This window comes from Staurois parvus, unplaced genomic scaffold (genome assembly GCF_062004578.1).
Source record: "Staurois parvus isolate SC_StPar_1 unplaced genomic scaffold, SC_StPar_1.0 ptg000827l, whole genome shotgun sequence".
Classification (NCBI taxonomy): domain Eukaryota; kingdom Metazoa; phylum Chordata; class Amphibia; order Anura; family Ranidae; genus Staurois; species Staurois parvus.
In genome coordinates this window covers 8,169,755-8,186,206 of record NW_028318623.1, presented here as the reverse complement: position 1 = coordinate 8,186,206, position 16,452 = coordinate 8,169,755, and the positions used below count along the sequence as shown (strand labels likewise).

The 16,452-nt window shown below is 42.0% G+C and overlaps 1 protein-coding gene across 1 annotated transcript in view; it reads right to left on the bottom strand.

The window, feature by feature from the left end:
* Positions 1-202: 202 nt before the first annotated feature.
* The window catches only part of LOC149443909 (cell adhesion molecule CEACAM4-like), a 36,537-nt gene continuing 20,287 nt past the window's right edge, over positions 203-16,452 (bottom strand). The window contains exons 4-8 of the mRNA XM_089655229.1: positions 15,095-15,117; positions 12,734-12,783; positions 12,050-12,070; positions 6,448-6,512; positions 203-2,806 (exon numbers count right to left, since the gene is read on the bottom strand). Of these exons, the coding sequence (XP_089511355.1) occupies positions 6,450-6,512; positions 12,050-12,070; positions 12,734-12,783; positions 15,095-15,117 (157 nt within the window). The 3' untranslated portion in view covers positions 203-2,806; positions 6,448-6,449. The remainder of the gene's footprint in view (positions 2,807-6,447; positions 6,513-12,049; positions 12,071-12,733; positions 12,784-15,094; positions 15,118-16,452) is intronic.

Genomic DNA, 16,452 nt, shown 5'->3' with positions numbered 1-16,452 from the left:
ATCCACTTGGTTTTTTTTTTTTTTCACTTTTTTTACTATATAATGAATTGTTTATGCAGCACCTATTCAGAATCATGTAAAATGTGTCAGATCATTCCCTATCCTCAAAAGACACTCATAGAACCAGTACAAGCAATAATCACTCTGTACAGCAAGGCAACAAAGCCAATAGGTGACTGTGAGAGCACTTTTGATACCAATCTCTGTGCATGGAATCCATTTACTTCTATTTCAGACAAAAATGAAAGGATTGATGCATTATATAAGGGGAAATAGAATGATCCTTACTGAATAGTAACTTTACTGAAGACTTGCAGCTGTACAGTCCATGTAGTCTTACAGAGAATACAACAACAGTCATGAACTCATAAAGGCTGCCCAGGTTCACACCTTCCCACTGTAAAATTCCTCAGCTCAAGTCCATTGCTGGTGGGTTCCTGGCTCCAGGTAGAATCCAACACGGATGACCTAATAGCGGTGCCACGTAATCAGTAGGGACTACATAGCACAGTCCCATGAAGGTGCGCCAGGACCAAAGAAAAGCCTGTGGAAGGCACCTCTAAGTGTAAGCTGTCATAACATTTATTACAACACAGATGAATTACAATCACATGAAAGGAGGTGAATAAAGGCACATCTGTAAGGCCGTAACCAGTGAATGGTAATCTGTCACTGCTGCTAGATGTATAGCCATCGCCCTCCTGGCTCCCTGGCCAGCTGGATGGTGAAGGGCAGGGGTAGGCAACCTTAAAGAGTTGGAGATCTACCTGAACAACATGGAAGAAGTCAAAGATCACCGGGCACAGTGTTGTCTCCTCACACCCGATTTATATCACTAATTGCCGTACTACGTTGTCGCAATTGTGTGTATTGCAAAGCAATCATGGGTTTAAATCAGGTGGTGAAGAGACAACATATCGCCTCCCCACCACCTGTCAAACACACTTGGATTGCTTTTCAGCGGAGCAGCAGTGCTTGCTGCACTCCTGAATGAGCCCTTAGTTGCATCCGGCAGCGGCACTCTTAGGGCTCATTCACACGTACAGTTGGGGGCTGCGGTTCACATGTAATTTGGAGACCGCTTCCTCTCTCTACCAGACTTGCCATGGAGGTGTAACTGTCTATTGGTCACAGTCATAAAACATTTGGATGGATTTGGTATACATCAGGTTCGCTGACCCTCCTGCACAAGACTATCCACAGCGAATCATCGGTTTTGAGCCGTGATCTCCTCTATATCCAGAACCAAGGCCTCCTCCCCTTGTGTTTTTGGGCCTATAGCAAGAGACAGGACCATGAATCCCTGGGAGAGGGTGAGAATCACCTTAAGCCTTTCCCAGCTCTGGGCAGCCTGAAACTCACTAAACCAGGAATAATACACTTAATACAGGAACCCCTCAAAGTGCAGACAGGGCAAAAGAAAGCATTCACAGATATCCTGTATGCATCCGCTTACATGCCCTGGGCACCTGACCCCAGAGCGCCAATCCAGATGCAAAAAGGATTCTGCACTTCCTGCTCTTCATAGCAAGTCAATTTCAGTCCCCCATGTCTATTTTTTTTTTTTTTTGAAGGTGAACAGCAATGGCAGCATTTGTATAACTAACGATTACCTTGAGATAATCAAAGTTTCATGCACCAAACATATGCATGCTCCCCGAACCTGGAAACATAATGTTTGTGAGATTATTTGCATCCAGTGACATATGTCATCCAGTCCATATCTGCCACCCCTCTCTGCCAATTCCTCCACTGGCTTCCCATTGCCCAACAGATAAAATTCAAAACACTAACAATAACATATAAAGCCATTTATAACTCTGCCCCAAATTACATCACCAATCTTGTCTCCAAATATCACCCAAATCGTACTCTCCGCTCCTCGCGTGACCTCCTGCTCTCTAGCTCCCTTGTCTCCTCCTCCCATGCTCATCTCCAGGACTTCTCCAGAGCTTCCCCCATCCTCTGGAATGCTCTACCCCAATTTAACAGACTATCGCCTACTCTGCTCACTTTTAGGCGATCTCTGAAAACCTATCTCTTCAGGGAAGCCTATCCTGCCCTCAGCTAATAATGGAATCTTCTATTCCTTCTACAAGTCCATCCCCCACAGTTATTACCTTTTGTACCACTAGCCCCTCACTCTTAGATTGTAAGCTCCAAGGATCAGGGCCCTCCTAACCTTCTTATATTGAACTGTATTGTTGCTGTATTGTCTCCCATTATATTGTAACGCGCTGAGCAAACTGTTGGCTCTATATAAATCCTGTATAATAATAATATGTCTGTACGCATACGTTTGTGTTTGTAAGTACCGGTATATACCCACATACAGCCTTTGATTTCTATGGTTGACTCTACACAGCTCCTGTGGCTCCCGGCAAAGAAATACACCTGAATTTTACATTATATGGCCCCATGTGCCTGACTGAAACAGACCTAAGTAACTCTACTTGGATATTGCCTTTCTTCAGTAGGTACAGTTCCACATTTCGGCTTCTCCTACTTCCCTTAGGCTGGCCAGATGATGGTGGATTGCATTGAGCATTGGTGCTCTGATTACAGCCATATGGATACACGATGGGCTTGATTCAAATGCAACACTTGCAAGTGCATTACCACTTTTTCAAATTGTTTCAGTTGATTTAATATATTTTTCTTCTGGACATTCAAGGCTGGTAAGTATTGGTAGTGAAGAAGGGGTACAATGATCTTCCAGGGTGAACGCATCTGTTTTATTATCCTGTGACATATGATAAATCATTTCTTGCAAGTTGTTTAATTTAGAAAAATCCCAAAGGAAAACCTAAAGACAAATAACAATATACATACAATTAAATACATAAAACACACACTAAATATAATATATATTGTACTTTAGCAAGCATGTGTGTACTCGTGTATAAATAGTTAATTTAGGATGAATGTTTTTTGTTCTCTAGTAATTTAACATACTTGTATGCATTACTACCCAATCTGACAGTATTTAGCTGAATATTTATTATAAGCTTAAAGTGTAACTAAAGGCAAAACTTTTTTTTAGTTTTGGATAAAGTGAAGAGGGATTAGAACCCCTGCTAGGTTTTTATTGCTGTCTGTGAGCCCATTAAGGAGATTCACACTCTATATTTGTCCTGCTTACCACTATAATTGAAAAGGAAAGTAAAAGAAAATCCAAAATTTTGTGTTTTCACCGAAAAAGTAATAGAATGGAAATTTTCCAATTGGGACACTAGTTCTGGTAACCTGAGGGTCCCAGGGGATTCCTTTAATTGATTAAGTGATTCCCTCTCACTTCCTGGTTGGCTATGGTGCAGGAAGTATAGGTATATCTCTCCAATGGGACACAGATGGCAAAAAAAAAAAAAGAAATTGAAAGAGTTTCTAACCCTCCCTTACTCTATCCAAAATAAAAAAAAAAAAAGTTTTGTCTACAGTTCTACTTTAAGTATGTTGTAGTACTAAATTTATCATTTATCTCAGGGGAGACAGAGTTCAAGCTGACCATGGATGGTGAAGATTTAGGCAGATAGAGCAGAAGATGAACATCGACCATGAGGGATGTGTAGCACTATCCTTTGAGGGTCGCTGAATTTGTTTTGAATCCCCCTATGCTCTGAACGGCCAGGCAACACGCATCTCCCACACTTGCATGTCCAGAGCTGGTTTTTAGTTGTTTTTAATAAGGGGTTAACAATTTGGATGGAATCTAGGGGTATATAGGATGCCCAATGAACTGCAAAACTTGAGGACAAACTTCTTAGCAAAAAAAACTGTACAAAATGTGGATCAAGAAAAATAGCACTGTCTCTTTAAGAAGCACTAAGTTTCCTTGCTCTACCTCCCCAGACCTCGGATGAATCCTCTTCTCCACTCAGCTGCACTCGGGATATACCTGGGCAACGGGTCTCAAGAGCTACTCCCAGCCTGTCCTGAGGTGAACTCCTGCCTCAGTACCAGGCTGACTCACCCCTCAGCCTCTATCTAAAGAAAAATTCAAAAACCTATCTAGCTAAACTGAGAGGGCATGACAAGCGTGACAGGGGGACAACACATAATAAAAGAACACGAAGAAGGGTTGAGAAGGAGGAAGAGTAGCTGACCAGAAAGGAAAGGGGCAGAGCAAAAGGGAAAAAGAGAAAGCAAAAAGTAGATGATCATGGACCAAGGAGGAAACTGCTGGTTATGCTTGTTGGGTAGGTGCAGAGTGGTGCGGTGGGAGTAAACACACAAAGGCCAGGTATTCATTAACCATTGTATTAAAGACCTTGCAACAGTACAACAGCTTAGCTGGGAAGCCATCCGACTGGGAACTTACACTCAAAGGAGTGGAGAGTTAACAGAGAGTAGGCCCAAACTAAAGACAGCACTGACGAGGAAGGTAGAATGCAGGCTGGCTGGTCCAACCCAAAAGGAAGCTCTTTCAAGTTGCGGAGTTGCAGACATAGGCCCTGAGCTTTTTCTACTCCTATGGAACCTCTCCCTGCCGCTAGTCTTGTCCCTGATAGACGGGCATGCTCTCCCTACACTAGCCACTAGGTAAAAGTGCACCAAACCCAAGGGCAGGGACCTAAGAAGACGCTGTGTGACCCAAGATTGCCGCCAGGGTCACCTGGATACAAATCAGTATGCTGTTCCAGGGAAACCCAGTTTCTCTTGACTTCCCCCTCCAACTCCACTGCCACTCTTGATGAGTGCCATCTACAGTAGAGAAAGTAGACTGCACCTGACTACATGCTCAAAGACAGGGGAGAGAGGAGACAATGTTTGACCTGACCATGGACCATTGGAAGAATAGGTAAAATTAGGCTGAATATGATTGTGGCTGGTGTAAATGAGATTGTGGAGATCATGGACATGGAGGAGAGGAGGTAGAGTCAAAGTAATTGTTGCTGAGGGGATGATGGAACAGGGGACTGAAAATGGATCATGTTCCTCTGGGAGAAGATGCAGAAGAAGATATAGTCATAGACCAGAGGGTGAAGAGAGAGTAGGCAAAGAAGAGGGGTGATCATGGATGGGGGCAAGGTACGAACGGTTATTGTTCTCTCCTACAGAGATGGTAGTTCAAATGCTTTCTGCTGATCTGTGCAGTTATTGTGCAGCTGTTTGAAATTAGGACATAACATGTATTAATTAATATAGATTATTTATATAGAGAAAATAATTATTATAGGGAAATGTATAGAAATTATAAAGCAATTCATAGAAATTTTTGAGAAATGCATTTATATTATTATTATACAGGATTTATATAGCTCAAACAGTTTGCTCAGCGCTTTACAATATAACGGGAGACAATACAGCAACAATACAGTTCAATACAAGAGGGATTTGAGGGCCCTGATCCTTGGAGCTTACAATTTAGGAGGGAGGGGTTAGTGGTACAAGAGGTAGTAACTGTGGGGGATGGACTGGTTGGAAGAGTAGAAGATTCCAGTATTACCTGAGGGCAGGATAGGCTTCCCTGAAGAGAGAGGTTTTCAGAGATCGCCTAAAAGTGATCAGAATAGTCGATAGTCTGATAAATTGGGGTACAGAGTTCCAGAGGATGGGGGAAGCTCTGGAGAAGTCCTTGAGACGAGCATGGGAGGAGGAGACAAGGGAGCTAGAGAGTAGGAGGTCTTGCGAAGAGCAGAGAGTACGGTTTGGATGATATTTAGAGACAAGATCAGTGATGTAATTTGGGGCAGAGTTAAAAATGGCTTTATATGTTATTGTTAATGTTTTGAATTTTATCCGTTGGGCAACAGGAAGCCATTGGAGGGATTGGCAGAGAGGGGTGGCAGATATAGAACGGTTAGTAAGGTGGATGAGTCTGGCAGCAGCATTAATGATAGACTGAAGAGGGGATAGCCTGCGATGAGGTAGGCCAATGAGGAGGGAGTTACAATAGTCAAGGCGAGATATAACAAGGGAGTAAATATGTTGCTTAGTGGTTTCCGGGGTTAGGAACGGGCGTATCTTGGAGATGTTACGGAGGTGAAGTCTACAAGATTTGGACAGAGATTGGATTTGGGGCTGAAAGGACAGATGGGAGTCTAGGATTACACCTAGTACCCTGGCATGAGGGGAGGGACTGATGATTGTGTTATTGATCTTGATGGAGAAGTCAGGGGAGGGGGCACGGGCTGGGGGGAATACTAAGAGCTCAGTTTTTGAAAGATTGAGTTTGAGGAAGTGGAGTGACATCCATTCCGATATGTCAGAGAGATAGAACCAAATAAGATGGCCATGTACTCATTAAACAAATATTTAAACCCCCAAACCATATAAAACTTCTAATTCCTTTTTTTTGTTAATGGTAGAGTGGAGATTGGTTGAGGCTTTATCAGCTTTCTATTGCCATCTGTGGCCCTATTTCCTATATGGGCTGCACAGGGACTGAAATAAAAAAAAAATGTCTGGCGTTAAACTTTAAAGGATATTCAGTAAACATGTTCTTACCATTATTGCTTCCCAGCCTTAGATGCAAGGGTGCTGTATATGGCTTTGTCCTTATGACTTAATTGCTGTTCGAAGACAGAAAATTGATGAGTTTACATGCCATGTAATTATAGCCCAGAGACTACGAATGTTTGGAGTCTTTCTTTTGACTAGTTGAAGAGTCGAACCACTGCTCTCACACACAACACAGCGGCCTGGCCCTCCAGCGTCCAACCCCCCCCAGCATAGCGCTCCAATCAACAGTGCTGCTTAGGGAGCATGACCTCTGTTGATTGAAGCACTGTTCCGGGGGTGGGAAGGTGGGGGGGGGGGGCCAATGCTGTATGAGCAACAGTTTGACTCTCCACCATGCTGCTAGCGCAGGGTATTTTAACTCTTGTTGCATCATTTAGTAATTAAAAAAAAAACACAAGAAGAGGATATGTAGCCTGACTGCATTACAGTAATAAATACTGAGGATTCAATTGGGCCTTAAAACAGTAATATCACATGGGGGCCAACCTCTCTGTGACATTGCTGCCCAAACAAGGAAATACTATGCTTTCTCATTAGGAAAGCACCTATTAACTGCTTCCCCTTCGCCCTATAGCACAAATACAGAAACAGGGCGGGAGGGGTGCGCAAAATCACATATACAGTATATACACATGATTTTCCATTTCCAGGTAGGAGGTGGGCGCAAGTCGCATGCACTCTCTACCTGCGCCTCCATTCACGGCCTTGGCTGTCAATCACCGGGTCCCAGACGGTGATCGTCGAGTTTTTTTTCTAAAAATTGTCGGTCTTTTTCTGTTTATAGCGCAAAAAGTAAAAACCGCACAAGCCATCAAATGCCACCAAAACACAGCTTTATTTGTGAGGAAAAAAATGACATAAATTTCATTTGGGTATGGCATTGCATGACTGCTCAACTGTCAGTTAACCACTTCAAGTCCGGGCACTTTTACCCCCTTCCTGTCCAGGCCAATTTTCAGCTTTCAGCGCTATCACACTTTGAATGAAAATTGCTCGGTCATGCAACACTGTACCCATATGAATTTTTTAGCATTTTTTTGAGACAGATAAAACTTTATTTTGGTGGTATTTATTCACCACTGGGATTTTTATTTTTATTGCTATATAAATGAAAAAGTTCAAAAATTTTGAAAACAAATGTTTTTCCTATAAAATTTTGCAAATAAATAATCGTTCTTCATAAATCTTGGCCAAAGTTTATTCAGTTATCTTTTTAGTAAAAATATTTTTATATTATTATTTATGTTTTTTTTTTACATACTGTCACCCTAGCAGTACATTGTCACCATGGTGACACTGTACTACTTGTGGTGGGTTATGAAGATTTTTCTTTTTTACACTGATTGCTTTTACACCCATAAAGGCTGTAAAATCAATAATTTCTCCTTCTCTTTGGCTGCATTCTTGCAGCCATTGAGAAATACTGTGTGAGCTTTGATTGGTCACAGCTTGTCACATGGTACAAGGCTGTTATGAATAGCCTTGTACCATGTGACCTCTGTGATCATTCACAGATTTCACTAGTAGTAAGCAATGATGTCAGAAGTGACATCATTGCTTATTACTCTTCATGTGATCACTGATTGGCCAATCAGTGATCACATGATCGGGACCTCGCACAGAGGTCCCATGCAACGATCGGTGTTCCACTGTGTCCGGAGGACACAGCGGGCACCGGATTGCGGTGTTGTGTGCTACTAGGGAGCGTGCACAAGCAGGGGGTGGGGAGGCCATTTATAAACGGCCACCCGCCCCTGCACTGCCACTCTCCGGCCATTTATATACAATGGCCGGACGGGAAGTGGTTAAAGTAACGTAGTGCTGTAATGCAAAAAATGGCCTGGTCAGGAAGAGGGGTAAAGTGGTTAAACATTTGTGCTTTGGTATAGTTGCTGCATTATTTTTTTTTCTTCTACTTTCTTTTCCTTTATTTTCACCTAGTGATCCTGTTAGTACCACGCACTAGGAGCTTCATTATAAAACATTTGCTATGCAAATGTCTACGGCTCAGCTGTCACAAATAATCCGGGTATTTTGCTTATTATGTATTTCCTATGATCATCAGCCTCATCTAGTTATAGATATCCAATGGCCATTTAACTCTTTCAAAAGTATTTGTCTTCTGTAGTTGCTCTTTAAAAGGATAAGTTCACCTTTGTTCACATTTTTTTTCTGAATTCCTCTATATACCAATATACATGTCTATATACCTATATTTATATATATATATATGTCTATGTACCCATCTATGTACAGTCAGGTCCATAAATATTGGGACATCGACACAATTCTAACATTTTTGGCTCTATACACCACCACAATGGATTTGAAATGAAACGAACAAGATGTGCTTTAACTGCAGACTGTCAGCTTTAATTTGAGGGTATTTACATCCAAATCAGGTGAACGGTGTAGGAATTACAACAGTATGCATATGTACCTCCCACTTATTAAGGGACCAAAAGTAATGGGACAGTTGGCTTCTCAGCTGTTCCATGGCCAGGTGTGTGTTATTCCCTCATTATCCCAATTACAGTGAGCAGATAAAAGGTCCAGAGTTCATTTCAAGTGTGCTATTTGCATTTGGAATCTGTTGCTGTCAACTCTCAAGATGAGATCCAAAGAGCTGTCACTATCAGTGAAGCAAGCCATCATTAGGCTGAAAAAACAAAACAAACCCATCAGAGAGATAGCAAAAACATTAGGCGTGGCCAAAACAACTGTTGGGAACATTCTTAAAAAGAAGGAACGCATCGGTGAGCTCAGCAACACCAAAAGACCCGGAAGACCACGGAAAACAACTGTGGTGGATGACCAAAGAATTCTTTCCCTGGTGAAGAAAATACCCTTCACAACAGTTGTCCAGATCAAGAACACTTGGCGTCAGAGACACCGCTCTCTCCTGGTTCTCCTCTTACCTATCCCGACGCTCCTTCAGCGTTTCCTACAATGGTGCCACCTCCCCTTCCCTCCCCCTCTCTGTTGGGGTCCCCCAGGGCTCTGTCCTTGGACCCCTTCTCTTCTCCATCTACACCTCCTCCCTTGGCAAACTCATACACTCCCACGGCTTCAACTACCATCTCTATGCTGATGACACTCAAATTTACCTCTCCACCCCTCACCTCACCTCCACTTTCTCCGCCCGCATCACTCACCTCCTAAACGACATCTCTGACTGGATGTCGCTCCATTTCCTCAAACTCAACCTCTCCAAAACCGAGCTTCTCGTCTTCCCTCCTGCCCGCGCCCCCCCCCCATCCTATCCATCACTACTAACATCACCACCATCAATCCCGCCCCGCAAGCCAAAGTCCTTGGGGTCATTCTGGACTCTAACCTCTCCTTCCAACCTCATGTCAAATCACTGACAAACACATGCAGGCTCCACCTCCGCAATATCGCCAAAATACGCACCTTCCTTACCCCAGACACCGCTAAACTACTTGTGCACTCCCTGATTATCTCACGCCTTGACTACTGCAACTCCCTCCTCACCGGCCTACCCCAGTGCAAACTCTCCCCGCTTCAGACCATCCTGAACTCAGCTGCCAGACTCATCCACCTCACCAGCCGCTCCACCTCTGCCACCCCCCTCTGCCTCTCCCTCCACTGGCTCCCTATCGCCCAACGCATCAAATTCAAACTACTCACTCTGACCTACAAAGCCATTCACAACACTGCCCCTAACTACCTCACCGACCTGATTCCCAAGTACCACCCTACCCGTACCCTTCGCTCTTCACAGGACCTCCTTCTATCTTGCTCCCTGGTCTCCTCCTCACACGCACGTCTGCAAGACTTCTCCAGGTCCTCCCCCATCCTCTGGAACTCACTACCCCAATCCATCAGACTGTCACCTTCCCTCCTCACCTTCAGGCGCTCCCTGAAAACCCACCTCTTCAGGGAAGCCTACCCCACCCTCACCTAACTGCTGCTCTCCTTCATTCCTCCTACCACTCCATCCCCCACAGCCACTTCCTCCTGTACCACTACCCCCTCCCTCCCAGATTGTAAGCTCGAAAGAGTAGGGCCCTCTTACCCCTCGTGTGCTGTTCGTAGCTGCTGTAATGTTTCATGTATTGTCCCCCCCTCTATTGTACAGCGCTGAGCAAACCCTTTGGCGCTATATAAACTCAATGTAATGTAATGTAATGTAATAAAGAACACTCTCCAGGAGGTAGGTGTATGTGTGTCAAAGTCAACAATCAAGAGAAGACTTCACCAGAGTGAATACAGAGGGTTCACCACAAGATGTAAACCATTGGTGAGCCTCAAAAACAGGAAGGCCAGATTAGAGTTTGCCAAACGACATCTAAAAAAGCCTTCACAGCTCTGGAACAACATCCTATGGACAAATGAGACCAAGATCAACTTGTACCAGAGTGATGGGAAGAGAAGAGTATGGAGAAGGAAAGGAACTGCTCATGATCCTAAGCATACCACCTCATCAGTGAAGCATGGTGGTGGTAGTGTCATGGCGTGGGCATGTATGGCTGCCAATGGAACTGCTTCTCTTGTATTTATTGATGATGTGACTGCTGACAAAAGCAGCAGGATGAATTCTGAAGTGTTTCAGGCAATATTATCTGCTCATATTCAGCCAAATGCTTCAGAACTCATTGGACGCTTCACAGTACAGATGGACAATGACCCAAAGCATACTGCAAAAGCAACCAAAGCGTTTTTTAAGGGAAAGAAGTGGAATGTTATGCAATGGCCAAGTCAATCACCTGACCTGAATCCGATTGAGCATGCATTTCACTTGCTGAAGACAAAACTGAAGGGAAAATGTCCCAAGAACAAGCAGGAACTGAAGACAGTTGCAGTAGAGGCCTGGCAGAGCATCACCAGGGATGAAACCCAGCGTCTGGTGATGTCTACGCGTTCCACACTTCAGGCTGTATTTGACTGCAAAGGATTTGCAACCAAGTATTAAAAAGTGAAAGTTTGATTTATGATTATTATTCTGTCCCATTACTTTTGGTTCCTTAACAAGTGGGAGGCACATATGCAAACTGTTGTAATTCCTACACCATTCACCTGATTTGGATGTAAATACCCTCAAATTAAAGCTGACAGTCTGCAGTTAAAGAACATCTTGTTTGTTTCATTTCAAATCCATTGTGGTGCTGTATAGAGCCAAAAATGTTAGAATTGTGTCTATGTCCCAATATTTATGGACCTAACTGTATATACTGTATATGTCAATCACAGCCAGTGAGCCAATGAGAAGAGAGACGGGGCAGTACTAAGCCACAGCTCCATGTGAATGGACACATGAAGCAGTGGGTGCCCCCATTGCAAGCTTCTTGCTATGGGGGTACCCGACAGGAAGGGATGTGCCAGGAGAGCCTGCGGGGAACCCGAGAAGAGGAGGAGCCGGGTTGCAAAACCACTACACAGAGCAGATAAGTATAGGCATGTTTGTTATTTTTAGAACAAAATGTAAACTTTAAGCATGTAAACATTTCAGTGTTATGTTAATATTTTATATATATATATATATATATATATATATATATATATATATATATATATATATATAATTTCAAATCCCCAAAAATAACAATAATAGTGATAACAATACCTCATAGTGAGATTCTTGCACCTGCATTTAAAAAACAAAGAATTATACTTAGAAAAACAAATAACAAATGTCAGAAGTCGTAGAATTCAGCACCAGATTTTTAAATGGGAAAATGGGGCAACTGCCCTGGGTCCCTCTGACAGAAGGGGCCCACTCTGTACAAAAATGATATAAAACAATCTAAAAAAAAATATATAAAAGAATAAAAAATAAATAATAAAAGAATAATAGGTATAATAAAACATTTAATTTGTTAAATAAATGTATCTTGGGAAGTCATATTTTGTTGGCCATCATCTGTAAAAGTTTTTACTCTGGATTGGTATATTGTATCGTTTTTTAAAAAGAAATTGTGGCGGCTCAAGTGAACCACACATAGAGCGCTATGACTGTATGTGTGTGCATATGAGACCGCGGTTGCACGCAGTTGCTGCTAAAAGTTAATATTTGCATACTATACACATACTGGGTTTGGGAAGCACCCAAGACTTAGACTATGTATGGGTGACATATACTGTGGGTGCTCTTGCTGGCATGACAAGACAGTACAGAAACCTTATGAAAACCATATTGTATGTTCGACTACAAAGTATAAAGACTATAAAGTAAGAATCTTAAATCATTCAGTTAAAACGTAACTTGAATATATTATTTGTAATGAACCAATACATAAACAGTTATTACCGGAATTCCTGGCAGGGTTGTTTCATTTACATTTTCATATCCTGGACCTTCTGTTGTTGTTAAAGAAACAAACAATTTTAAATTGTGAAACAAAATATTAAAAAAAAGTCATATATACAAACAATGATTTCTTTGTTGCTGCACGTTTTGAGATTTGATATTAGTACAAGCAGTCTGTAAAGTGGGGATGTTATACAGTCGAACTGTAATCTTCAAAGTGGTTGTAAACCTCAGACATGAAATATGAACAAAGCACATCCCTCTATAGTGTGTACTTGTCTTATGCAATGCTGCACCCAAACAAAACTTACATCCTTTTTTTCACACAAATAGAGCTTTCTTTTGGTGGTATTTGATCACCTGTACGCTTTTTATTTTTTGCGCTATAAACAAAAAAAGACCGAAAATTTGGAAGAAAAACAATATTTTTTACTTTCGGCTATAAAAAATATACAGTAAACTCAAAGTTAGTTATAAATTTAGGCCAAAATGTATTCTGCTCCATGTTTTTGGTAAAATAAATTCCCAATAAGTGTATATTGATTGCTTTGTGTGAAAGTTATAGCGTCTACAAACTATGGTATAGATACTGCAATTTACCCGATTGTTTGCTATACAGCGCTGTGCTAGTTTAACGGACAATTACGTGGTCATGCAATACAGTACATAAATGAAATTTATGTCCTTTTTTCACACAAATAGAGCATTCTTTTGGTGGTATTTGATCACCTGTGCGCTTTTTATTTTTGGCGCTATAAACAAAAAAAGACCGAAAATTTGGAAAAAAAACCCCAATATTTTCTGTCATAAAAAATATTGAAAAAACTCAAATATCGTCATAAATTTAGGCCAAAATGTATTCTGCTCCATGTTTTTGGTTAAGAAAATCCCAATAAGTGTATATTGATTGCTTTGTGTTAAAGTTATAGCGTCTACAAACTATGGTATAGATTGGAAGATTTATTTTTTTTCCACAAGTTTTTGGAAAATAACAAAAACTTTTTTTTTTTTTTTACACAAAGTTGTCATTTAAATGATATATTTCTCACAGGAGTCAGGAGTGCGTCAGGGACCACATGTAACGTAGGTGGGAAGGGAACACACACAGTCTTGGGGCATGGGAGTTAAACACCCCACACCTGTGAGCATGTAGCCAACACAGGTAGGCCCTGGACAGGGCAGGAGGCTGGTTGGAGGAGCAGGAGGAGCCGACTGTAGCCATTCCGTCCCTTATGGAGGTGGGGGCTAGGGCGAAATACAAAAGGCCAATTAGTCCAGGCTGGAGATCCCTGGGTGAGACTGCTTCCCTTGATTGTCAATGGGAAAGGCGTACCCAGCTAGGAGGTGTCTACAGAGCGCACAGTCCTGTAAAGTACCGATTAGCCATGTGCGATTTGTTTTAATACGATTCATTTTTCAGATAATAATGTCATTTTTGGATATTTGGATGTTTACAAATCTCGGAATGTACATAACAAATGTCAATAAATCCAAAAAAAAGTTATAACAAAATTTAATAAATTCATTCAGATGACATCACATGATGTAATAGTAGATCAGGCCCATGGAGATTAATTCAATTGTTAAATGTGTTTGAAAATTCAGATAACAAATGGATCTGAATTTCATTCCATTCATTAATTTGGATGCACATGACGCCAGTCCATGTTGTCCAATCAGCTCGTGCCATTTCTCTTAGTGGGTTGAACAAGCGTCTGAAAATCCTTCCAGTTCAAATCCGTCAGATTCAATATTACAATATATCAAATCTATAACAATCTTCTGGAAAGACTGCAAAATGTTTAAAATCTACCTGGACCACCAAATATACAAAACAAATCTGACTTAGCCCCTGTGAGCAGGGCGAAACATGTCAGGGAGGTGTGGTTTGAGCTGCGCTGGCCACATGCATACTAATGCACTGGGTTGGTAAAATAGATCCCCAGTAAGCAGCAGCAACAGACCACCCAGCAACAATGGGCCTGGGCAACAAAATAAAACTCCAGCAACAATAGACCCCCCAGCAGCAACAAAAGATCTCCCAGCAACCAGCATCAATAGATTCTCCAGCAGCCAGCAACAATAGACCCCCTTCCTTAACAGTAGATTCCATACAGAAATAATAGATCCCCCACCAGCAACAATAGACCTCCCCAGCAGCAATAGACCACCATGCAAAAATAGACCCCTTCCATTGACAATAGATCCCCAACAGCCAGCATCAATAGACCCTCCAACACACCCAAGCACCCCTTGTCATTACATACATTCAGTACTGGATGTGTCCCGCTGAAAAATCCTGCTGAAGTCTTGGATTGGTCTGAGCACAGATATTAGCTTTTTAGGTCAGTAGGAACTTACCATTGTTTGTTCTGTCTGGTTGCCTGAAAATAAAAGAGGCTGTGAGTTTCTAATATGGTGAATTACATTTGTAGCATACAGAGACATATTTTACAAAGATGTTAAAGTGGAACTACATGGCATCTGTGTACCACAAACCAAAAACGCTATTTCATTCATTTTTAATATTTAAAGCAAACTCATCCATGTCTTTGTGCTTTATTTTGTTCAGAAAACATTTTGGTAAAAAAAACCCTAGTGGCCATCTTGAGTCAGGGCAAATGGTTCATGTAGCATTTACTTCCTGGATTCCATCTGCCCTTAGCTCAGGCATACAGACAGGAGGGTGTGTTTAGATGAGAAAACCCCTGCTTCCCTCCTGAAGACTCCAAGGATGTATGATGTCATTTGCCTAGGCATGGAAAGCAAGAAGTAGCTAATGAATTGTGAAAAAAGCTTTAACAAAAAAGTGGAGACTCAGTTCCTGGCAAAGATTGAACGGACTGCAAGGGCTGGGACAGTGATAATAATGGGGGATTTTAACTACCTGGAAACTGACTGGAGTAATGGCACTGCAGGAACAGTTAAAGGGCAAAAAAGCTATCAACCTACTACAGGACAATTTATGGTACAGTTCATAGTGGCCCCAACTAGGAATGATGCTCTGCTGGACCTGGTAATCTCAAACCATGCAAAGTTTATTCCTAATGTCCATATAAAAGAACATCTGGGTATCAGTGACCATAACATGATTTCACTTATTGATAGCTGTAAACAGCAAGCAAATACCGGAAAAAATTAAAATGCTCGACTTTAAGAGAGCATATTTTCCAAGGAACCCTGAAGGAGGAGGCTCCCTCCCCAAAATGCATTCATAGTATTAACCATTAAGCCTGGGTTCATACCAATGCAGTGCGGGAAATGCTGCGAATCCTGTGCATTTCCCACGCCTCATTGCAATCGCATCACGTTCATGCGATCTGGTTTGGGTGTCAATGATAAATTAATGACACCCCAAACAGATCGCAAAACGCGATATGATTACTAGAAATTGCATCGCAAGGGTGAGAACACCCATGTGATGTAATTTGGGTGCAGATTTAAAAAAGGATCCTGCACCTTTTCAGTACGGATGTGATGCGATGCGAGCCACAGATACTGTGTTTCTCCGAAAATAAGACACTGTCTTATATTTTTTTTGGCTCAAAATAAAACACACTAGGTCTCATTTTTGAGGTAGGTCTTATTTTTTTAATGTACAGGTGTGGACAGGGGGCGCAGAGATGAGCTGCAAGCAGTTGTGGATGAGGGTTACTAAAGAGAAGGCCGGCTGATGATAGATGACAGTTGTGAGCTGTAGTCAGGTGTTGCAGAGGTGA